This window comes from Mesoplodon densirostris, chromosome 4 (genome assembly GCF_025265405.1).
Source record: "Mesoplodon densirostris isolate mMesDen1 chromosome 4, mMesDen1 primary haplotype, whole genome shotgun sequence".
Classification (NCBI taxonomy): Eukaryota; Metazoa; Chordata; class Mammalia; order Artiodactyla; family Ziphiidae; genus Mesoplodon; species Mesoplodon densirostris.
Genome location: NC_082664.1, coordinates 12882430 through 12907835, shown reverse-complemented (window position 1 = coordinate 12907835; position 25406 = coordinate 12882430). Strand labels below are relative to the sequence as shown.

The 25406-nt window shown below is 48.9% G+C and overlaps 1 protein-coding gene across 2 annotated transcripts in view; it reads left to right on the top strand.

Annotated features, from left to right (window-relative positions):
• Positions 1–25406, top strand: part of RIN3 (Ras and Rab interactor 3) — a 123679-nt gene that overhangs the window by 21476 nt on the left and 76797 nt on the right. For both annotated transcript variants that reach the window (XM_060097932.1, XM_060097931.1), the window contains exon 2: positions 17347–17551. In XM_060097932.1, the coding sequence (XP_059953915.1) occupies positions 17347–17551 (205 nt within the window). The remainder of the gene's footprint in view (positions 1–17346; positions 17552–25406) is intronic.

Below are 25406 nucleotides of genomic sequence, written 5' to 3'. Positions count from 1 at the left end.
TGCCTCACGATAACCGTTCTCGTGTAAGCTCTTGTAGTTTAAATTCCAGATTCCCTGATTCCTCAGGCTGTTGAGAAGCTTTTCAGACCTTTGTTGGCCATTTGGATAGCCTTTGTGTGAAGTGCCGGCTCAAGCCTCTTGCCCATTTTTCTGTTATATTCGTTTTTATTTGTCTTGTCTTTTCATTACTGACGTGTCAAAGTTCTGTGTATAATCTGCTTCTGAGCCCTTTGTGTTACAAATGTCTTCTCCCACTCAGGGCTTAAATTTCACTCTCTTGATGGTGTCCTGATGAACAGAAAGTCTTCATTTTAATGCAGTCAATTTTTTAAATCATTATTTATTTATTTGGCTGTGCTGGGTCTTAGTTGTGGCACGAGGGATCTTCGTTGCTGCGCGTGGGATCTTTTAGTTGTGGCATGTAGGATCTAGTTCCCTGACCAAGGATCGAACCCGGGTCCCCTGCATTGGGACCGCGGAGTCCTAGCCGCTGGACCACCAGAGAAGTCCTTTAATGCAGTCAAATTTAACAGTTTATTTAAGGTTGGGGTGTGTGTGTGTGTACTGTTTAAGAAGTCTCTCTCTTCCATCAGATTATGAAGGTATTCTTTATTTCCTTCTAGAAGCTTTTTTGTTTTGCTTTTTACATTTAAGCCAGAAGAGTCTTTGTGGAACTGACTTTTGTATGAGCTGTGAATAAGGGGTCACGTTTCTGTCTTTTCCCCATGTGGATACCCAGTTGTCTCAGCACAGTTTGTTGCAAAGACTGTCCTTTCCTCAACATTCTACTGTGACCATATGTACATCAAGTGACTGTGTGGGTGGGGTCTATTTCTGGACTCCTCTAGTCCACTGACCTACGTGTCCGTCTCTGCACCAGTACCACACCTTCTTAATCACTGTAGCTCCATCATAAGTCTTGATATCCAGCAGACCAATCCTACCCTTTTCTTCAAGTGTGTCTTGGATGTTCTTGGCCCTTTGCATCACATGTGCCTTTTCACAGAGCACCTTTGGGGTTCTATTTGGGAGTGCACCGATTCTTTCAGTCAGTTTGTGTAGAATTCATACCATGAGAGTATTAAGTCTTCCACTCTGTGGACAAGATCTACCCTCCATCTCTTTCTTGTATTGTATTATAATGATTAATATTTAACCTTACATTGTGAGTAGGAGTCTGGAGGGATTTGGCAGAGTGGTTAAGTACATGGACTATAGATGTAGAGAAGGCCAGGGTTCAAATCCCAGCCCTGCCACATTCCACAGCCTCAGTGAGTTGCTTTAACTTCTCTGTGTCTCAGTGTCCCCCTCTGTAAAATGGGAACGATAACCAGAGTTACCTGGTAGGGTTGTTTGTTTGGTTTTGGTTTGGTTTTGGCCACTCTGTGTGGCATGCGGGATTTAGTTCCCCGACTAGGGATTGAACCTGTGCCCGCTGCATTGGGAGCACGGAGTCTTAACCAATGGACGGCCAAGGAAGTCCCTTTTAGGGTTGTTTGAAAAAGTTGACTTAGTTAATATACGTGAAGCAGAGCGATGCCTGGCACACAGAAATCTCTGGAAACATTACTAATTTAGTTTTGAGTGGGCCATACATTCACAGGATTCAAAATAAAAATGTATTTTTTAAAAAGACATACAGTGAAATAGTCTTCCCACCAACCTTATCCCCCATGTGGCCGTTCACATACCTGCCCCACTAATCATTAGTTTCTTCTGTTTTCCTTCAGAGCGACTTTATGCAAATACAAGAAGTTCTTCTTTTTTTTTTCCAACAAGGGAGCACAGTCTACATACTGTTCTGTACTTTGCTTTTGTCACTTAACCACATATACTGGAAACCTTTCCATGTCAGTACACAGAGAGCTTCCTTGTTTTTTTGTTTTTTTTCTTTTTTTACAGTTGCATAGTGTTTACAGAGGCATTGTATTCATTGATTTACCTGTCCCTTTATGATGGACATTAGATCGTTTCCAGTCTTTTCTCCATTACAGACAATACTCCAATGAATCCAATGAGTATCTCTGTCCAAGCATCATTTTGCACATGTGCAACTCTGTCTTTACAGATGTATTATTCCAGTGTTTGTATTAGGTTGAATATCTAAAATCACTTTCTCTGTAGGTCAAAAACGGTGGAATGTTGCCAATTTCATGTAGTACTAATATTTCCTTAACCACTCAGTCATTTAAAAGTTTTTATTGAGCACCTATTCCATGCTGAGCCTGGACACACAGCGGTAGATGTGACCGACACCAGAACACAGAGTTTGGGGAGGGGAAGAGATGGGCATGTAGCAAGCAGTATCGTTTACCTTTTGATTGTTTCCAGTTTCTGATGACTGTAAGTCACGTTCCAGTGAATATCTTTGTCCATTGAGCTTTATCTGCATTTTAAAAATATCTCTTTGAGGGCTTCCCTGGTGGTGCAGTGGTTGAGAGTCCGCCTGCCGATGCAAGGGACACAGGTTCGTGCCCCGGTCCGGGAAGATCCCACATGCCACGGAGCGGTGGGCCCATGAGCCATGGCCACTGAGCCTGCGCGTCCGGAGCCTGTGCTCCACAACGGGAGAGGCCACAGCAGTGAGAGGCCCACGTACCGCAAAAAAAAAAAAAAAAAAATCTCTTTGAGCAGATTCTAGAAGGGGCATGACCTACACTGTGCAGTTTACACCAAAACAAGAAAGCAGAGTTCTCTACTGCTCCTTGTACAGAACTCAGCTCAGTTCCGCATCTGAAACCCCCTTGACAAGAACTTTTCTTTTTCAAAGTTACGAACTGTTTTACTTCTTTTTCGAATAGGTGATATAATCACATGGTTCAAATCCAAAAGGCACAAAAGGATGTATGGGGAAGTGCCTCCCCTCCCAGCCCTGTCTGCTCATCTCCCAGTCCCCTCCCTCTCCCCCCTGCCCCCCACCCCGCCCCCGGGGGCGTCACTTGATTACCTTCCCCTGTCTCCTTGGAGATGCCTCAAGCGCATCTTAATGTGAATGTATCACAAAGATGCACGGGGCCTGCCCACTGCCCTTGGTGACCTGGGCTCTTGTGTCCCCACTGCCTCCAGCTTCAGTCTAAGCCAGGAAATTGGTTCCCCAGATTCTGTCTTCTCCAGGAACCATCTCCATGTTCAGTGAAATTTCCAAGGATTTTCAGCGTGGAGGGGGCGGGGGAGGGAACGTCAGTGCTCTTTCACTGCGTGTGACTATTATTGTAAGTATTATTATGATAAGTCTCGAATGGTGTCGGTCCATAGTAGATGCTCAGTAAGTACTTACTGGATGAATGAATGTATGATAATAACGTCATTGAATGTTTGCTATATGCCGGGCACTATCTTGAACTCTTAGAACAATTCCATAATGTAGTGATGCTTATATTTCCTATTTTAAATATGAGGAAATTGAGGCAAGAGAGGTTTAGTTACTTGCCAAGGCCACTAAACTGGAATTCTAACCCAGGCTGTCTGGTTCCCGAGCCTATACTTAAACTGCTAGTCGACATACCACTCAAGGCCTAATTGCACACAGCACTGGGGACAGAATTGGTACCATCATCTAGATCTAGATCAGAACTGGGTCCTGATGGGAGTGGCCAGTCCTAACCTAGGCCTGGCATTGGGGGAGGGGAGCTCAGCAGGACAAGCAGGCTGGGGCACGTGAGGCTGGATTCAAGGGCCTGGCTGGGATCGGGAGAGGGACTGGGACCTGTGAGCCAAAGAAGCTTACAGAGGGAGGGTGGAGGAACTCAGCCCCAGTTCCAGGAAGGCTGTGGGCATCCAGGGCTGGAGGCCGGGTGGAGGGAAGCTGTGCGCCAGCAGTCAGAGCATCTGAGAAACGGGGTCTGGGAACAGCCACCAGAAGGGCCTCAGCACTGAAGCCAGGTGCCTCCCGCGGGCTCCACCCAGGCCCCAGTGGCCAGGTGGACGGCAGGGCACCCAGCAGGCAGCCTGGGAGGCAGGGCTGCGAGCCGGGCACTGCCTGACACGCTGGTGGCGGAGTCCTGCAGCACACAGGTGTGGAAAGTTTGAAGGCCTTTGACCCACTCGACCCCTTGATGTGGGCTGTGACGTGCGAACTGAGACAGCCAGACCCGTTCTCAGCACTTCCGGGGCCCGGAAGACCTGCTTGAGCTGACTTCCCCTCTGCGAGGCTCTGGGCAGGGGCCTGCCGAGCCCAGTCCCGGCTTCCCTGGGGTGACCCACCGAGGGGTCGGGGGCTCAAGCTGCACCCGTGCTCCACCTCTCCTTGGAAGGCCTTTTGGTCTCGGGGTGAGGAGACACGTAAGGGGCTTTCTCACAACAGGATTCCAAGCACAGTCCTTGGAGCCTCAGGCGTCTGTGGGAACCTCCTAGGGCCTCTTGCAGTTATTTGGCCGGTGGAACTGGGCTGGAAGCATTGGCCGAGCGTTTGCACATTATACATGTGAGAGATGCTGATTCTGAAACCGGCTGCCTCTCTTCCATCTCCACGTGACCTCTCTGGTCATCCTGGAGCTGCGTTGTCGGTTCTGTGTCCTCCAAAGGCTGGGCCAGGGGTGCACCCAGGCGGCAGCTGTAGCTCAACTTCCACACGTCCAGGAAAAAGCACTTGGTGGAGCGGAAGCCACAGAGAAGCTGGCCTGGCTGCCTGCCTTCTCTCAGGCTGTCTGCTGGGCCAGAGCCAGCCTGGCTCGGCAGAGTGCCTTCCGGTGGCACCGGGCCAGGGGTCAGTTGAGTCACAGAATCATGGAATGCATAGTGCTGGAAGGAGCCCCAGTCCTGGGTCTCGTCCGTGCTCAGACAATGCATAGCCCAGGACAGAGCCCGTGGCAGACATCACTAGGAGATCCTAGCAGTCTTTCTCAGCTGAGCCTTTAGCATAACAGTCCAGGCAGCTGCTGCCTATCAACTGGGGTTCACAGGGAAATCCAGCCTACTTACCATTCCAGATCTAGTCTAGTCTTCTCATTTTACTGAAGAGGCCGCTGAGCCTAGAGAGGGGAAGTGAGTTACCCAAGGTCACAGAGTGAACAGCACAACCAGACCGTGGCCTCTTGAGTCTGAACTCAGTGCCATTTCCTTTATATCATACCCATTCTCCTGATGAATACAGGATTTGCATGTAACTACTCATCTCCTAAACTCTTGTTACCTCCCTTCCTTTCCACAATGTGACCACAACCTCAGAATCCAAAAAAATTTCCCATAGTTCCCCAAGAATGTTATATATGTAGCTGCAGAAAAGCTGATGCTGTCTTAGGTCATGTTAATAGGAGTAAACTATCTAGATTGAGGGAGGTGATGGTCATGCTCCTTTCTGAGCTGCTCAAGGCACACCTGGGGAATCCTTTCCCTGCTCGAGACTCGACATTTCAGATGGAGAAAGACAGGATGAGAAAACAGTGGGTACTCAGAAGGATAAAAACGGTGCAGATGAGGGGGCTCAAAACCACTCCATTATTTATGATGAACTGATTCTCAACAAGGGTGTGAAGAAAATTCAATGGGGAAAAAAATAGTCTTTTCAACAGATGGCTCTGGGACAACAGGATATCCAAATGCAAAAGAAGGAGGTTGGACCCTACCTCACACCATGCACAAAAGTTAATTCAAAATGGCACAAAGACCTAAGTGTAAAAGGTCTCAGACGAAAACAGGGGTAAATCTTCATGATCTTGAATTAGGTGTTGATTTCTTAGGTATGACACCAAAAGTACAAGCAACAAAAGAGAAATAGATAAATTGGACTTCACCAAAATTAAAAACTTGTGTTTCAAACGACAACTTCACCTTTTCATCAAGAAAATTAAAAGACAATACACAGGGCCTCCCTGGTGGCGCAGTGGTTGAGAGTCCGCCTGCCGATGCAGGGGATACGGGTTCGTGCCCCGGTCTGGGAGGATCCCATATGCCGCGGAGCGGCTGGGCCCGTGAGCCATGGCCGCTGAGCCTGCGCGTCCGGAGCCTGTGCTCCGCAACGGGAGAGGCCACAACAGTGAGAGGCCCGCGTACCGAAAAAAAAAAAAAAAAAAAAAAAGACAATACACAGAATGGGAGAAAATATTTGCAAACCAAACACCTTATAAGGCACTTGAATCTACATAAAGAACTTAACAACTTAATAATAAAAAGATAAATAATCTAATTCTAAAACAGGCAAAGAATCTGAATAAACATTTTTCTAGAGAATGTATACAAATGGCCAATAATTAAAAGATTCTCAACGTACTTATACATCAGAGAAATGCAAATCAAAATCACAATGAGATATTCACTAAACTTATTGTGGCGATCTTCTCATGATGTATGTAAGCCAAATCATTATGCTGTACACCTTCAACTTATACAGTGTTGTATGTCAATTATATCTCAGTAAAATTGGAAGAAAAAAAAGCACAATGAGATACAACTTTATACCCGCTAGGATGGCTATAATTATAAAGATAGATAATAACAGGTGTTGATGAGAATGTGGAGAAATTGGGACCGTCCTGAACGGCCAGTGGGGTTGTAAGTTATTTAGCCATTTTGGAAAACAGCCTGGCAGTTCCTCACATGCTAAATATAGAGTTACCATATGACCCAGCAATTCTAATCTTAGGTATATACCCATGAGAATTGAAAACAATGTCTGTACAAAAACGCATACTTGAATATCAGCAGCATTATTCATAATGGCCAAAAAGTGGAAATAACCCAAAAGTCCATCAACTGATGGATACGTACAATGTGGTATGTCCATACAATGGAATATTATTTGGGAATAAAAAGAAATAAAGCACTGATGCATTCAGTGAGCTGTGACCACAGGGGTGAACCTTAAAAACATTATGCCAAGTGAAAGAAACCAAACATAGAAGACTGCATATTGTATGATTCCATATATGAAATATCAGAAGACAAACCTATTAAGACAGAAAATGGATAAGTGGTTGACACCAGCTGGGGCATTAGGAGGAAATGGGGAATGACAGCTAATGAGGACAGGATTCCTTGCTGGGGTGGTGAAAACGTCCTAAAATTGATTGTAATGATAGTTGCATAATTCTGTGATTATACTAAAAACCATTGCATCGTACACCTTAAAATATTATTAAAAAGCAAACCACTCCGTGTGCAAATTCATGGAGACAATGTGTGTAAACCACTGTGGGGCTCAGTGTCAGCCACAGGGGAAAAGCTGGTAAATGTTACCTCTGGGTACCACGTGGAAGAGGGGGGCTCTTCAACCTGGAGAAGAGACGGCACTAGGGGTGGGGGGAGGAGATGTGTTGGCCTCCTCCACACAGTTGAAGGGCTGTGTGGGGGTGGGGTGAGTTGTCCCTGTGGCCTTAAAAAGTGTAGAAAAAGAAACAAAAGGAGAAACTTCAGAGGAGCAGATTTCATCTCCATAGAAATTGAGGATTGCTTCTTGGAATGGGTTGCCCAGTGAGGTAGTGAGCACCCCGTCATTAGAGGTCTTCAAACAGATAGAACTATGTGTTGGGATGGTACAGAAAGGACTCCAGCGTTAGGGGAACATCTGAGGTAGAGGACAGTGTTAAAATTCCAGTGAGTGTGCCGCAGCTGATAGGTTCACAAAGGCCTATTGTTCAATATTTAGGAACTTTAAGCTAATTGTTAAGCCATTGATAGCTTATTATCAGCAATGGTGGGAGTACTTACAATGGCAATCAGCATTCACTACATATCAGGACTTTTTTTTTTTTTTGTCCTAGACCAGTGCTTACTAGCACATCACTGATCCAGACCAACTTCTCCAACAGGTCTTTTGGTATGCTTGTTACTCAACAGAACTTGGGTCCGCTCACCCACATGCAGCAAAGCCAGTCTACTGACACCAGGTTGTAGTGAAGGAAAGTACAGCGTTGACTGTAGGTGTCAAGCAAAGAGAATGGGCAGCTCATGCTCAAAAGAAAGACCTGAACTCCCCAATGGCTTTCAGGGAAGGGTTTTTTGTTTTTGTTTTTGTTTTAATTAATTAATTAATTTTTGTCTGCCTTGGGTGTCCGTTGCTGTGCGTGGGCTTTCTCTAGTTGCAGTGAGTGGGGGCTACTCTTCGTTGCGGTGCGTGGGCTTCTCATTGCGGTGGCTTCTCTTGTTGCGGAGCACAGGCTCTAGGCACGCGGGCTTCAGTAGTTGTGGCACGCAGGCTCAGTAGTTGTGGCTCGCGTGCTCTAGAGTGCAGGCTCAGTTGTTGTGGCGCACGGGCTTCGTTGCTGCGTGGCATGTGGGATCTTCCCGGACCAGGGCTTGAACCCGTGTCCCCTGCATTGGCAGGTGGATTCTTAACCACGGCACCACCAGGGAAGCCCAGGGAAGGGTTTTTAAAGGCAACATTTGGGATGAGGGTTGCAGCTCAGGGATCTTCTGATTCGTTGGTGGTGAGGCATCAGGGTGGTGTTTTGGGACTCTTAAGCATCAACCTGGTTCCAGCCAGTCTGGGGTCTACTGCTTATTGTGGTCAGCATGTAGTCACCGTCCCTCACCTGGATGGCTTGTCTTAGTTTCTGCAGAACGACTGTTATGTATACCCCTTGAGGAGGAGCTAGGACTCTGTTTTATCACTGAACTCTTGTTGAAGCTGTCTTTACTTTTCTTGATTGACTGCTTTCCCTTTGTTTCTTCATTCTTTCACTTCCCTAATTAGTAACTGCTTGAATCTGCTCTTTGGAACTCAAGGAAGGCCTAGGAGACCAAAGCCTTTTTCTACAAACAAGAAACAGGGGACAACGAGGGGCTTTTGTATCCAGGAAGGCCCCAAAGTGCCCTACTCAGTTTTAATTTCCACTTTTCTTTGATACACCTCGATCCTGAGGGGAACAGGGGCAGGACAAGAAAGGGAATAAAGTTTTGGATTGAGAGGTTAATTATAAACTTGGCAGGGCAACTCAGTTCCAGGGGGGCTCACCCACCCCTAAAGTTCCCAGATCCTTGTTTACCAGTGGGAACCCCTTCCCTGCCCTGCCCCAGGGTCTGATGAGCCTTGACTTCCTCCATGAACTGTCTTGAGCTCTCCATCTCATCTAGGAGTTACCACTTAAGTGTCCGCTGGGTCTGGGTTCTTCCTTATGCTGTACCATTTGACCCTCACACAACCTTTGAGGTAAGTGGTGTAGCTGAAAGAGTTCATCAGTAGTTGAGCTGGAAAGAAATGGAAAATTTTGTTTGAGCCAACCTGAGCATTATAACCCAGGAGACAGTCTTTCAGAAAGCTCTGAAAACTGTTCCACCCTTTAGAGGTCAAAACACAGGTATATACGTTTTTGAGACAAAGGGCCATACTCAAATGACATATAATTGACAGTTTACACAATCCAGATCTACATTACAAAGCACGCAGTGGGTCATGGGTCATCGTGGCCCCTTACAAGATTAAGAAGGAATGTTATCTCCTAAGGAGGTCTGGTTAATGCAGATGCCCAGCACACACTAAAGAGGGGGGAGGAGGCCCAAACGGGCAAAGAAAACTTTTACGTTTAAATTTTCTCGTCTTGCCATAAAATACGAATTTTATTTTCTCAGTGGCGTAGTCTCCCTGTTTACAGTGGGGGATACTGAGCCCAGGGAGGGTGTTTGTTCATCATATCAGAGCCTCCAGAGGAGGCGGCTCCCAGCCCCAGATGCCTGCCGCCCATGCTGGACTGTTCCTGTTGGCATCTTCACCTGTAGCTGGAACTCCAAGCTGTTACTCCCTCTGGCATCAGGTGCTGCTCTTTGGCCCAAGTCTTGTGCTGCCACAGTACAGAGCAACAGCCCCAGTGACCTTCTCTGGCTTCTGCTCTGGTGACCTTGTGGCAGCTGTCAGAGGGTTTTCCTAAAAGTCCCCTGGGGCCTGATTCTTTGAATGGACTCATCTTGATTACCTTTCAGCACAGGCCCTCAAGGCTCCAGAACTGGCTTAAAAATGCCAAGAAAAAGTAGCGGGAGTCAATCCCAGGGAAATGGCCCTGGTGGAACGAACAGGCTTAGGTGTTCGGAGACCCCCGCTCTATATCGCCTCGGCTTGTGACATGCTTTGGGACCTTGGGAAAAGGTGTGTGCATGTGGGGTTTTTGTTTTGCCTTTTAATTAAATATTTCAAAGGTAGCGAAATCTAGAGAAAAACATAGCAATGCCCTGATCATCCATAACTCAGCTTTGTTAAATCCTACCCTTTTGCCATCTTTGCTTCAGGTGTTTTAAAAGCAAACAGATCATTACAGAACTGGCTGAAGCCTCCTTCACACAGTTCCCTGACCCCATTTTCTTCCAGCCCCTCCGAGGTCACCATTATCCTGAATTTGGTGTGCATGTGTATCCACAAACAAGACACAGAACTGTTGTGCACATTTTTACACTTTATAGAAATACTTTCATTCCTTCTGTAATTTGCTTTCTTCACTCAACATCGGGGATTTGGTTTGTTCGACTTTAAAAACTCGTTAACTTTTTTCTTTTGAAATAATTTCAGACTCCCAGAAAAGTTACAGGGTTTGTACAATGAATTCCTGTAGTACAGTCTTCATTCAGATTTACCAGTTATCCACATTTTGTCAATCTGCTGGTTCTCTCTGTCTCCTTCATTTTTTTTTTGAACCTTGTGACAGTAATTTGCAGACATTGTGCCTCTTTACACCCATATATTTCAGTGGGTATTTCCCAAACATGGACATTCTCTTACCTGACCTCAGCACACGAATCAAGATCAGGGAATTAATATTCATGCGGTTGACAGGATTTTGAGATTTAACCGTGTAGCGATTGGTTCCTACCTTTCAGCAGCTGTGCGATAGTCCAGGGCGGACTAATCACAACTTATTTATCGTTCTCTCATGGACGGACTTTGGTTGTTCCCATTTTCTCTCACTATAAATGCTTCCATTACCAATCATCTCCTTATACCGTGTGCGTCCTGGGAGTGGGGCTGCTGGGGCCTGGGCTACGGCACCTCCGTCTCTTTTAGATTTTGGAAATCATTTCCAGAGCAGGTGCAACTGTCTTCATTCTCATGGAGTGCTGTACCCCGTTGGTGCTCTGGTGGCATTTAGGGGCTGAGCCATGGGCTCTCGCCTATCTTAGGCCACTTCTCATGTTGCTAGTGTTCGTAAGAGAAACAGGGCATGACCATGTGCGTGGTTACCCCAGGTAGAATAATGACCTATTGGAGGTGTTCTCATGTACCAGGCGATGCTTGATGCATGTTACATGTGGCAGGTATCACCAGCTCCATTGCACAGATGAGAAAACTGAGGCCCGTAGAGGTTTAATACCTTGTCCTAGGTCCCACGGCCAGATATGGCAGGGATTGGGACTGAGGCTGTGTGAGTCCTAGTTCCTCATCTTCAGGCTGTGCAGAGTGTGTGAAATGACCAGCGCATCTCTGATTGTGAGTTTGTCGTAAGAGGGGTCCACTGAGAGGCTGCTGCGTCTTCCTGCAACATCCCCCCTCCCCCCACACCCCTACACGCCTGTCCCTGTCATCTGGTCCCTTCCCCTCTGTACAGAGGGAGCCATTTCATTTAAGAGCAGTCAGCATGGAGGAGAAGGGAGAGGAGGAGGGGTGGGGGACAGCAATGAGCGACTGTCCTCCCTCACCCTGAGAGTGTCAAGGCACGGCTGGTTCTCCGGGCCTTCAAGGTCAGAGACAGAGAAAACTCCCCTCGGGGGCCTCTGGACAGTCCAGCCCCAGCTCGAGAAGTCGGCGCCATTTCAAAAGGAGGAAGGCTTTGGGCTTCTGGAAGCTCACGGTGGGCACAGGAGCCCCACCAGGCAATTCAGTTACAGCTCTTAGAGGTTTACTCTTTATCACTGCAGAGATAATCATCAAGCACGGCGTGCCCTCTCATCTCATTTACGCCCAAGAGAAACCCTCTCCGCTGGTTTTACTTACTCCCCGTTTTACAGAAGAGGAAACGGGAGTCAGCGTGGTTCTATAGGCAGTTAAGCCCCTTAGCGAGTCAGTGCAGAGCTGGGCTCGGGAGGCCCCAAAGCCACCAGGTCTCCACCCTGCATGCATTTTTGTGACAAACAGATGTATTTTCACATATTTATTTAAAATGAGTTTTAATCCTGTAAGTAATGCATAACTAGCGTACAAATTTGAAACAACTCCCCTGCACTTCTCAGAAATAACTGTCCTTAATGATGTCTCACAGAGCCTTCAGGAAATTATTTTTGTGTATAGTTATATTTCTGTGTCTCAGTGTGCGTTTGTATATATTCCAAATGGGATAACAAACATTAATGAACGCTCTTTCTTTGCCAGGTACTACAAGGATACATATACATGGGAAATTTTTAAAATTTCTTCAAGGACTAGAATAGTGTAGAGGTTATAAACACAGACTCTGGATCCAGATTGTCTGGGTTTGAACGCCAGCTCTGCCACTTATAGGCTGTGTGACCTTGGATGAGCTATTTAGTCTCTCTGTGCCTCAGTATCCTTGTCTTTGTTTTTTTATTTTATTTTATTTTTAATTTATTTAATTTATTTATTTATTTTTGGCTGCATTGGGTCTTCGTTGCTGTGCGCGGGCTTTCTCTAATTGCGGAAAGCGGGGGCTACTCTTCGTTGCAGTGCGTGGTCTTCTCATTGCGGTGGCTTCTCTTGTTACGGAGAATGGGCTCTAGGTGCGCGGGCTTCAGCAGTTGTGGCTCACAGGCTCTAGAGCGCAGGCTCGGTAGTTGTGGCGCACGGGTTTAGTTGCTCCGCGGTATGTGGGATCTTCCCAGACCAGGGCTCGAACCCGCGTTCCCTGCATTGGCAGGCGGATTCTAAACCACTACGCCACCAGGAAAGCCCTGTCCTCGTCATTACATGGGACTATCAGGCATAGGGTAGGTATATTAGTTTCCTAGGGCTGCAGCAGCAAGTTATCACGAACTCCGCAGCGAATAACAGTAGAATTTTATTTTCTCACAGTTCTGGAGGCCAGAAGTTCAAGATCAAGCTGTCAGCAGAGCTGGTTCCATCTGGAGGCTCAGAGAGAGAATATGTTCCATGCCTCTCTCCTAGCCTCTGGTGGTGACCATCAATCCTTGGTGTTCAAAACTCATAACTCCACTCTCTTCCTCTGCCTTCACATGGCTTTCATGTATCTCTGTGTCTTTTTTTTTTTTTTTTTTGGCCACGCCATGTGGATTGTGACATCTTAGTTCCCTGACCAGGGATCGAACCCGTGCCCCCTGCAGTGGAAGCGCGGAGCCCTAACCACTGGACCTCCAGGGAAGTCCTCTGTCTCTCGTTGAATTTAGGGCCCACTCTAAATCCAGAATGATGTCATCTGTAACTTAACTACATCTACAAAGAGCCTTTTTCCGAATGAGGTCACATTCACAGGTGCCAGGTGTTAGGATTTGGGCCTATCTCTTTGGAGGACACAGTGCAGCCCACTCCAGTAGGTGTGAGGATGACGGTGTGCTGTGGCTACTGATGGATGAAGGGGCACGTTGCTGCCCTGATTGGCATTACCAGGGCCCCTCCTACCCTGGTGTCATTTGTATACTCATGCATTTGTGTCATTTGTATACTCATGCACCTTGCACAGAGTGATCGGGCTGTCCCATAACATTGATTGCTGGGACCAGGTCTCTTTTTTTTTGTTTTCTGTTTTTTTTTTTTTTTTTAGCGGTACACGGGCCTCTCACTGTTGTGGCCTCTCCCGTTGCGGAGCACAGGCTCTGGACGCGCAGGCTCAGCGGCCATGGCTCACAGGCCCAGCCGCTCCGCGGCATGTGGGATCCTCCCAGACCGGGGCACGAACCCGTGTCCCCTGCATCGGCAGGCAGACTCTCAACCACTGCACCACCAGGGAAGCCCTGGGACCAGGTCTCTTTATCTCAATACAGCCACTTGGCCTTGAAGCTGGGGTGAGGCCTGCCTGAGGTCAGGATCGTGGGTGGGATGGAGACGGCCTTTTCCTGGTCCTCCCCTTCCATCCCACACTCCCCCCAAGTTCCAGCCAAGTCTGCACAAGGGGGCCTCAGTTCTCCTTACAATGAGGCTTCATTGGAACTTTCTGAGCTGCTTCCCTGGGACCCACACAGGCAGCCCGAAGCTGGCGCCCTCATAAGCTGGGAAACGGCGGGGCCTTCTCCCATACAGGCAGCATCCAGCCAGGATGCTGCACCCTGAGCTGACCCCACACCACCTGGGTGGCCCCCTCGGGCGGCCTCTCCACCCCAGAGCAGAGCTCTCCTCTCCACCTCACCCAGGTTTCATAGGCCGGTGACCGGATGCAGCGCCACGCCAGGGAGCGTGGACACACCACGCCAGATCACTCCTTCCCTAGCTGAGGCCAGGATGCTGAGCCCAGACCTTGTCCCTGTGGCCCTGGGCAAGGGTTTCCCTGGTGTCTGACCACACTGCGTCTGGGTGGGGCAGCCTGGGTGTCCACGGACAACCCGCCCCTTGAATCGGAAGGCTGTTAGGACTGCTGATTAGAGCTTATTGCTCTCCTTCCCATGAGCAAGCAGAAGGAAAACGAGTCATGGAATGATTTCTCTTTCCGGTGGAATTGCTCTAAAGTTTCTAGGCTCATTATTTTGCGCTAACAGTGCCATTAATTACCCGGGGCTCCCGGGGCTGCCTTTGCAGGGCCCTCAGCTGGATCTTGGCTGGTGAGAAGGCGGGCATGGGAGCTGGAGTGGCCAACCGTGCCAGCAGATGACGTATCCAATGTGGGCTCAGTGATGGTCCCTGGCAGTTAAAGCTGGTGTGGCCAAGCTGTTTAATAACAGTAATCATGGCAGGGAAGCAGCCTGCCCGGGTGCCGGCTCAGGGCGTTCACGTCTCTGCCATCCTGCTCGAGCCCGACAGTCCAGCCTGGGACCCCAGCATCAGCACCAGCATTTAATAGTCTCAAGTGGGCATCCAGAGAGCTCAAGTGACACGAGGCCCAAGGTCAGCAGGGACTCAGAGATTAGAAGGCGACTTCCTGGCCCCGTTTCCATTCTTTGGCCTCGTCAAAGCAGGTGTCCATGTCACCCTGTCCCTTCAGGGCTCTGCTGCTCCTGTGACCTGGTGCAAGGCCCAAGCCTCCCCTAGCCTCGGCTGCTCCTTCTCTAACGTCTAGACCTTGCTGCAGCCTTTGACACTGACAGGCTCCACTCCAAGCCTCAGGTCCTGCCAAGTCACCACTCAGGGGGCCCTGAGCAAGCCCTTGTGACTTCTGCCCTGACACACCCAGAGGGAAAGGAGAACACTGAAAGGCTTGGACAGTTCCTGGAAAGCAGTATCCTAAGAGCCTTTGGCCTCTTGAGTGGTTTAGTCTGAGAAGCAGACAGATGCAGAAACTGAAACCCTAAGAGGGAACAGACTTACCCATGGACTTAACGAAGCTACCTAAGCCTAGTTAGTGGCAGAGAGGGAGCCAATTGCTGTCACTCCAGCTGCCGTTAGAGTCCTAACTGGCCTCTGGGGGAAGCCCTGGGCCAAGTGAGAAGGTTTTAGGATGATGATAAAGCCTTTTGGTGCCAGAGGCTGTTTTGTGTTTCCACGGGAGGTTGGAAAAACCTAACAGGCCCCGAATGCTTATTTCTGGGTAATTCTGGCCTCCACTGTTTTCACTGCTTTCCCAGAGGAGATGCTGGACCACATTTCAGGGCTTGGGAAGAGGTCACATCAGTATGAGCTGGGCCGCCCTGGCCTTGAGCTCCAAATGGGACCCAATTCCACAGCCTGTGGACACCCATGGGGCTGCCTTGCTGCCCCTTCCAGACCCATGACGCCTGCAGCTGCCTGGGACACTCCTGTTGGCCTGGTGACGTGGCACACTCTTCTGTGTGGACCCAGAGGGGAAATCCATAGGAACCCACGGCCCACGCAGCATCCAGGGAGGGAGGGCTCCTCCGAAGGTTTAGAGTGGAGGCGTCAGAGGAGGGAATTTTTAGCACACTGACATTGCCGGATCTCTCATCACCACACACCTTTCTAGTCTGGTCTCTGCAAAACCCAACACCGCTAGACCTGTTTCATCCCACACTTCCCAGCCTCCCCACCACCCAGAGAACCACCAGGACCCTCGCCCTCCCCTTGAGGAAATGCGCGTCCCCTCATCAGGACTCCTGGCTCCCGCTGCCCTCTGACCTCAGCAAATGATTCCACTTTTCTGTGCCTCTAACAGGGTTCATCTTGGCCTCCTCCCACCCCCCACCCCCACCCCCCGGCAGCTCCTTAACAGCCAGCTTTATCTCTGGTGCCCATGGGCAACATCAAGGGACGTGGAGCAAAGGAGACGCACTAGCCACATCTTCCTGGCTTTATAACTAGCCCCTTCTGTCTGATTAAGGTTTTCACCCCTGCAGATATCCTGAGATTTCGTTCCTCATGTAGAAGGCAAACAGACCACACAGCCCACCCGACTCAGGATTTGAAGCACCAAGATGCTGTTCCTCCTTTTCTGGAATCCAAACTCACATGCCAGTGTGTAGGGGGTCGGGTGGAGGGAGCGTGTTGGGAACAGTCTGGAACCTCTTAGGCTGGACCTCTACTTTGTCTTGCCATTTCTCAGGCCTGTGATTCTCCTCCTTTCCCTGGGGACCCTGACGTTTTACGTCCTCAGCTTGGGGGTCAGGGAGTGTCGACTGGAGTGGGGGGCACAAGAAAGCCTTCTGGAAATGTCTGTATCAGCATATCTAATAGAAATATAATGCAAGCCACATATTTGGTTTTAAATTTTCTAGTAGCCCCACCGAAAGTAAAAAGAAATAGGTGAAATTAATTTTAATAATGTTTTACTTATCTCAATATATCCGAAAATTATCCTTTCAATATACAATCAAGGTAAATTATTACTAATGTACTATTTTCTGGTCTTTTTTTTTCATACCAAGTCTTTGAGATCCTGTGTGTATTTTATACTTACAGCACATCTCAGTTCAGACAACTCACTTTTAAGAGCTGATGTGGCTAGTGGCTATAGTATTGGGTAGCACAGCTCTCTCTCGATCTGGGTGGTAGTTACACGGGTGTAGACGTACGTAAAACTTTGTCTAACTGTATACTAAAGACTAGTGCATTTCACTGTGTATAAATTACACTTCAATTAAAAAGTGTTTTAAAAATCCTCTTCAGGGCTCTGCTCAAATGCCATTGTTTTCCTGAACCCACCCTGGGTTGGAATTAGCTACTTCCGTTGCACTGTGCTCCTGTTATATTTATTCCAATCTTGTGCTACAGCTGGTTTTTTCCGTGTATGTCTTACTCATTTTATTATAAGTGCCTTAAGGCGAAGATCACGGTTTGTTCATTTTTTTAATACCCCAAAGGGCCCCTGGCTACGTAGATGCTGAATAAATAAGCATGGTTGAAGTGAATCCCCGTTTGTTGTAAACCCCTCTCTGAGCTGGCGGCAGGACGGGCTGGTCATTTGATTCTATTCTCAGTCCTATTCCAGATGTTGGCAAAGGAAAGGGACAGGAAGAGGAGGAAGATGGCGTGGGGCCTTGCCTGCCAGTCACTCCGAAGAACTGCCTTCCTCTCCGGGGCATCAGCGTCCTGGAGAAGCTCGTCAAGACCTGCCCGGTGTGGCTGCATCTGGGTCTGGGCCGGGCAGAGGCGACCAGGATCCTGCACCGGGAGGCGGCCGGGGTGAGTCGGGGTCTCTCCACCTCATGGCCGGTAGGCGGGTCCGGCTGTCAGGAACTGAGCGGGCTCCCACGGAAGTAGCTGCCCTCTGGACAGCTGCCCATTTGCTCTCTTTTCTTAGGTTTTATCAGCTTTTCGACCAGAACTCAGGAGCAAGGGACTGGTGGGAGGTGTAGTTTCTGCTCTGGGGAGCAGGTGTCCCACTGGGGATGTACGGCTGGCGGGGGCTCTCTGGGCGTATGGGTGCCCGCGGCAGGACTGGCACTTTGAGAACTCAGCCAGGCATCCAGGGACTAGAGAGCATCCGAGCTGAGCCGGAGGGAACTGAGAAATCATTTTACACCCCCTTATTTTACATGTGAATATGAGGGTCTGTGTAATGGAATCGAAAGTGTTTTGTTTTGGAGTCAAGCTCTGTGAGTTGGGAAATGGCTTAAATTTTTTGAGCCTCACTTTTCTCACTTTGAAATGGGGCCATTAATAGTATTTTCCTCCTCATGGTATAAGCATTAAAGAGGAAGATAGATGCCACGCACCACGCATTTTCTCTTACGTGCTACTTCCTTTAAAATTGTTTTTAATTTGTTTAATTTTAAAAGTGATACATATAAGTATTTACTGTAAAAAGAAATATCAAGCTGGACAGAAGTGATAAAGTAAGAAGTAAAGTGTCTGATAAAGGTCTCTGCCACCCACTCTTTTTCACCTAACCTATTTCCCAGAAGTCGTTTTTGTTTGGGGCTTTTTAAAAATTGAGGTGAAATTCACGTAACGCAAAAGTAGCCATTTTTTAAGTGCACAATTTAGTACATTCACAAGGTTGTGCAAGCACCACCTCTATCTAGTTCCAAAACATTTCATCACCCCAAGATAAAACCCCGTATCCATTAAGCAGTTACTCCCCATTCCTTCTTCCCCTGGCCCCTGGTAGCCACCGGTCTGCTTCCAGAAGTCATTTCTGCTGGGCGTGTGTGGCGTATCTGTTCATTCATCTTCCATGCAGACACCCACATTTGTAACAGCTAGCATTCACCAAGCACTTGACTGTGTTCTGGGCACTGTCACATGTATTAGCACAGTTTATCCTCACAGCAGCCCTCTGAGGTAGGTAATACTAATATACCCATTTCACAGAGGAAGTAACTGAGGTACAAAGCAGTTAAGTGACCTCCCCCAGGGGACACAGCGATCGAGTGCCTGAGCTGCCTTTTGAACCCAGGCAGTCGGGGAGCTCCCGTGCTGTATCATACACACAGGTTGTATTTGACCAAGATGGAATTGCATCTTATAGCCATTTTTTGCTGTTCTTACCTTCAGTGTGGTATGTATCGCTACACTGTGTCCGGGGAATAGTCCAAGCTCCTAAACACAGGGGGCTCAGGTAGTTAGCAGACTAATTCATCTTGGACTAGATAAAATCCATCAAGTCAGCAGTTGTACCTGAACTTTGCAATTACTGGAACTCATGGGGCCTCCAGCAAAGTCCCACAAAGTCCCACAGAGGCTCCTGCCATAGTGAGTGGGCACCGTAGAGGCCTAAAGACCCAGCTGAATCCCTCCGGGGCCAGGGGAGGCCTCCCCCGCACCGGGCATGGCCCCAGGGTCAGCCTGGGAGAGGGTTGGGGCGAGGGGTGGGGGGCGTGGCAGGGAGACGCATCCTCAAGGAAACGAGATCTGTTGTTTCATTCCTCCCCACCTAAAGGCTTTCAGTTTCGAACTGCCTGAGGCTTTAGAGCAGATTATGAAACTGCATAGAAAATAAAATCAGGGATTCATACCAGCAGGTGTTCCAGTCGGTATTCCCAGGCTGCAACCCCAGCTGGTTGCACTCCCCTATTAGGATCTGAGGGGATTAGCATCCCACCCTTCTTGGGAGGATGCAGCTGAGAAACAGGCCCAAGCGCAAGGTTGTGGTGCTGAGGAATGGCCATTTTCTGGACCTTACTTGGTCATCAGGAGAGGTGTGTCCAGGCATGCGTATAGATGGGGGTGGACCAGACAGTGAGGATCGTCCCGGGAGATGGCAAGTGGGTCTCCAAGGTGAGCTGCACTGGGTGTAAGTCATGCCCGCTTTGTCCAAAGGTTCAATACTCTCTTCAAAAAGTTTACGACAAGCCCAACTCAAAACAACAATAGTGGTTCTGTGTGGAGATGGCTTATTAATGGCAGGCCCTGTACCAAGTGTTGTATGAACATCATCTCATTTAATCCTCACAATAATCCTGTGAGGTGGACTCTGCCATTATCCTCATTTTACTGATAATGAAACTGTGGCGAAGAAGAGTGCCCTTGGGCTTCCCAGAAGCAGACCCAGAGCTGAGGATCTGGGAGGTGACCCCAGGGGACACCAGTGGGGGAAATAAGACAAGGAAGGGAAGGCAGCTAATAAAAGGTATGTGTTGGGCTTCCCTGGTGGTGCAGTGGTTGAGAGTCTGCCTGCCGATGCAGGGGACGCAGGTTCGTGCCCCGGTCTGGGAAGGTCCCACATGCCGCGGAGCGGCTGGGCCCGTGAGCCATGGCCGCTGGGCCGGTGCGTCTGGAGCCTGTGCTCCGCAACGGGAGAGGCCGCAGCAGTGAGAGGCCCGCGTACCGCCAAAAAAAAAAAAAAAAAGGCATATGTTGATGCAGGTTACCCCTGGGGGCAGTGGAGCTGGCTTCTGCTGGGGCACTTTGGGAGCCAGGGTAGAACACACATCTCAAGGTCATTCTGCCCAGAGGGCTGAGGGAGCTGATATTATCCACTGACTGCTGATAGCCATTGGTTCCAGGCGATGGGGGATAAGGACTCATGTTCCAGCACCACCTCTCTGCTCTCAGTATGAGAAGATCTGACTCTGGCCAGAAACAGCCGGTGAGCAGAGTGATGCCAAGCTGGCTGTTGGAGGCAGGACTGGGGTCCACTAAAAAGAGTGGGCAGGGCCCCAGCAGTCTCTACCACTGGGAGTGAAGTCACCTGCCCAGGGTCACACAGCTAGTGAGTTACAGGGCTGAGATTTGATCCCAGTCTTGGCTAAGCCAAAGCACGCCCCTCAGAAGGGTGAAGGTTAGTAGCCGGAAAGAAAAAGAAGTAATGTTTTGAGGTCAATCAATACCAGATGGGTTTGGGTATAAGACACGTTTTTAAAGATGGATAAAATCTGATCTTACCACTGTCCTCTCAGAGGGTCTGGTAGGGGCTTCATGCATGGATATGAATGGGAAGGCATGGGGAGGGGATGTCTCAGTGCTGGGTAAAAGGCAGGACAGCGAGTGACCTAGAGGAGGCGGGGAGCCTGTCCAAGTGGGCTGATCTGGGCAGACTTCCTGGAGGAGACTGATGCTGAGCTGGGCCATGCAGGATGGATGGGCAGGATTGGGATGGGGGAGCTGAGTGGGTGGATGGGTGATGGAACAGCCCAGGCTGAGCCCCAGAAGTGGGCATGAGCTGGGCTGGGGCACACGGGGAGGGAAGAGAGCATGACTGCAGGGATTGGAGCCAACTGGAGTCGCTGGAGGGCAGCACCAGGAAGCATTCATTGCCTTGCAATGCCAGCATCTGGCTCAGGCTTGGGTGCAGAGTATGTCTGGCTTTGGGTGTTCGTTAGAACAAGTGAATGAAGGATGGCAGCGAGGATGGGGCTGGTTCTGGGGAGCTGGCAAAGCCGGGCCAGTTGCTCAGGGCCTGCCTGCAGTGAGGGACAGAGGTCACGTGGCTGTGTTTACTTTCCAGGTGAGCACACAAGGCTTTAAGCCTTCATCCCACGTTCCGTGGCTGCAAGAGGCCCAGACACCTCTTCACCCCAAGTAGGTGGAGGTACCCAGGTCGCTATTTTATAACTCAGGGGCTGAGTATAGAAAACAGAAAGCCTCAGGCTGGGTCCTGAAGTGACACCCTTGGCCAGAGCCTTGAATCTAATCCCAGGAGTGAGACCACAGGCTACTGTTAAGACCGAAGGTGACGGGCTGAAAGAGGTCAGCCGGGCCCTTCCCGCTATTGCCCCCTTACTCTCCCTCTGAGACCACAGGGACTGGGTCAGCCCCGAGGACAACAAAATTGGAGGAGATGCACCTTCTGTTCAACTCTCCGCCCTCACACCCCACTCCTCCCTGTGAGCTTCTGTACTTTCAAGCAGAAAGTAAAGCCCTAAAGCTCATGCTCTGATAAAAGACTGGCCAGCTTTTACCCAAAGTTGTTCTTTGCATGATCTCATTGATCCTCACAGCGACTTCTATCTGGTTGGTCTTATTAGTGTCCCCATTTCCAGATAAGGATATGAAGGCACAGAGAAGTTAAGTCACGTGCCTGAAGTCACACAGCTAGTAAGAGCAGAGTCTGCATAGTATGATCTTCAGGAGATGCTGGGAAGGCCCTTTGCTGCATAATATCACTCTCATGGAACTGTCTGAAATTCCACCCGTGCAATGGCTTCATCGTTTTTAAGATATAGACACTGGGTAGCCCCCAGGCTGTGAGAGTTCAGAGGGTCCTCAGAGATAACCTGGACCCACCCGTCATGGCACCAGTGAGAGACAGTGCTTCATCACGTCTGGGGCCAGTGGTCAGGAGACTGGAGATCCAGCCCCTTTGTCCCACATATCTGTATCACCTTGACCTTGTCCCACCCCCTCTACTACTCCCCATCTCCTGCAGTCTGCTTCTCTGATAAGGTTCTGGGAACATATTGGCCCATTTTTGATTTGCGTGTATCCAGAGCAAGGCAATCAAAAGCCATCTTTATTCATTCTGCACCCAAAGGGTGGGGTGTTTTTTTCTTTTAGTTTTATTTTAGAAGTTTTTGATTTATAGAAAAGTTTCAAGGACAGTACAGAGAGTTCCCTTACGTACCTCTCACCCAATTCCTCCCACTGTTAACATCTAACATGAGTATGGTACATTTGTCACAATTAATGAACCAGTATTGATACATTAGTATTAACTAATGCCCAGACTTTATTCAGCTTTCCTTAGCTTTTACCTAATGTCTTTTTCTGTTCCAGGATCCCATCCAGGGCACCACATCACATATAGTCATAGGTCTCCTTAGGCTCCTCTTGGCTGCAAGTTTCTCAAACTTTCTTTGTTTTTGACGACCTTGATGGTTTTGAGGAGTACTGGTCAGGTGTTTTGTAGAATGCCCCTCAGCTGGGATTTGTCAGATGGTTAGACTGGGGGTATGAGTTTTGGGGAGGAAGATCCCATGGGCAAAGCGCCATTCTCATCACATGACAAAGGTTCATACTGTCAACATGACATCACTGTTGATGTTGACCTTGATCAGCTGTCAGTTTCCGCTGTAAAGTTACTCCTTCTCCTCCCCCTTTCATACAGTTGGCTTTGGAAGGAAGTCACTCTGCACAGCCCACGCTCAGGGAGTGGCGATTTATGCTCCACCTACTTGAGGGCAGAGCATCTACATAAACTACTTGAAATTCTTACGCCCAAGAGATTTGTCTCTTCTCCCCCATTTATTTATTTATTCGACCACTTGCTAATATCAATATAGACTCATAGGTACTTATTTTATGCTTTGAGTTATAATCCAACACTACCATAATTATTTTATTGCTCAAATTGTTCCAACTTTGGCCACCGGGAGCTCTTTCAGTTGGCTCCTGTGTCCCTTTGACATAACCCCATCCTTGTGCGTGCGTTTTGATTATTTGTTTGTTCAGAGCACTTCCTTACTTTCTTACACTAAAAGATGCTCCAGATTGTCTTGTATATTTCTTGCCTCCGTCCTAGGATCGGCCATTTCTCCAAGGAACCCTTGTTCCTTTTATTGGAGAATCATGTTAGAAACCAAGATCTGGCGCTATGTGTGTTCATTGCTACTGAAGTGTCATTGCTTCTAGGCCAAGAGGTGGTCTTTTAGTGAAAGAAACCTCTTGTAAGATTGCTTTTTGTAGTGAGGGGTTAGCTCAAGAGTTGCAGTAGCCTGAGTTGCATATGGACCAGCCCACGTTCAAGGCATCTTCCCCTGCTGTGAGACCAAGGAATATCAGTTACGTCCAATATAGTTTGGCGAAAGCATCGGTGAAACCCCTTTCCTGCCCCTTCAGGGTGCCAGGGCCAGGGAAGAAGGCACAGTCAGCGGGTCTGCTGTGTGCCGAGCACCGTCTCTCATCTTTCCAACAGCCCTGCAGAACAGGGGGCAGGCTCTCTATTTTAAAAGTGAGGAAACCCACCTCTGACAGAGTAATATGGCCACCAAGTGATAGAGGGTGATTTGAACCCACCACTGACTGCTTTCAAAGACTTTTTTAAAAAAAACCCCACAGAGTCTCAGCCTCATCCCCAGAAATGCTGATTTCGTTGGTTTAGAGTGGGGCTCAGCCATCAGCATGGTTTTAAAGCTCCTTGGGTGATTCTGATGTGCAGCCAGGATTCAGAAACTCTGCCCCATGCCAGGCTACAGCCTCGTTATACATAATGGGAAAGGTGAGCCACGTGTGTCCAGAGGGGGCTTCGGCCACTGGCCCCCTGACCTCCACAGGCACTTGTGGTGCCTGGGAAGAACCAGCCACTTCTGTTCCAGCCCTAAAGAGCGTGATTGGAAAATTTCCCCAAGCAACTGGAAAATAGTCTTAAAATAACAAAAGTGGAAAAGCAGACAGCTCTGGATTGTCCAGGCCAAAAAAGGGATAGTAAAAACAAAACCATTTATAGTGTATTTAGCTTTGGGTTTTTAAGTATTTATTTGAAGAGGAGGAGGGGAATGCAGTGGCTGCATAATTCTCTCCCTAAGCATATTTCTGTCCCAGCTGTTACTGAAATCAGTTGGTCTTTCCAAAACCCCTCTGGCTGAAGGTGGATACGGAAAGGCTCCAACCCAGCCAGGGGCTCGAACCTCCTGGACTGCAGTAATTTACCTGTGAAACTAACCCTCATGTAAGCCTCTTGGGGTTTGGGAAAGACCCCAGGACACTGATGCTGGGAGAGAATCTTCTAGAAGGAAGGAGTCCTGGACCCTTTAGTCCCCCTCCTTCACTAGACTGGAAAAGCCAGCTCAGAGAGGGGAAGTGACTTGCCGAAGGGCAACAGCAAGCCAGGGTCAGCACTAAGAGGGACACTGTGTCCTGCCTCACAGCCCAGGGATCTGACCATGAACCCCCCGTTGTTTCAGGGGGTGGGGGTAGGGGAATCCTAGCTCTTCAAAGAACACTGGACCCTCAGAGTGGGCATGTTGCCCGTCAGTTTGTACAGTTGGGGAAAGAGGATTCTTCTGCTTTGGGCGAGTTCCTAATCCAGTCTACTGGGGGAGCTGACAAAAGGGGAAAAAAATAAAGAGGGAACAGAAGGAGTGGGTGACTCAGATGTCAGCTCAGCAAGGCACCAGACGACGCTTGTTCCCATAGAGGAGAGACGCTGAGTGAGGACCCTGGGGCACAGCGAGCTTTGTAGGTGGCCCGGCTAATCGGAGAAGGCTTTCGGGAGCAGTGGCTCAGGGAGGGTCCCGGTGTGAGCTGGGAGCAGTACTGTGAGTTGCTCCATTCCTAATAACCCCAGGCAGACCACAGGCGAGGGTCCTGGAGGTGGACAGAGAAGGCCCCGGTGCCTGGACTTGCCACCTCACATTCCCTCACTGCTCACCTTCAGCTCATCCTTTCACTTGGGGCTGAGACCTGAAGTCTGGAGCTGCTAATGAGGGTGTCTTTCTGTGTCCAGGGTGCCTGGTGCCCCACCATGTTGCCTTTCTGAATCATAGAGCCATCCATGAACAGGAGGATGGAAACACTTCCTCTGTACAGCAGGGGGCTCTGAGGCAGGTAGAGACACCATATATTGGGTGCTTATTATATATTTTTTTTTTTTTTTTTTTTTTTTTTTTTTTTGCGGTACGCGGGCCTCTCACTGTTGTGGCCTCTCCCGTTGTGGAGC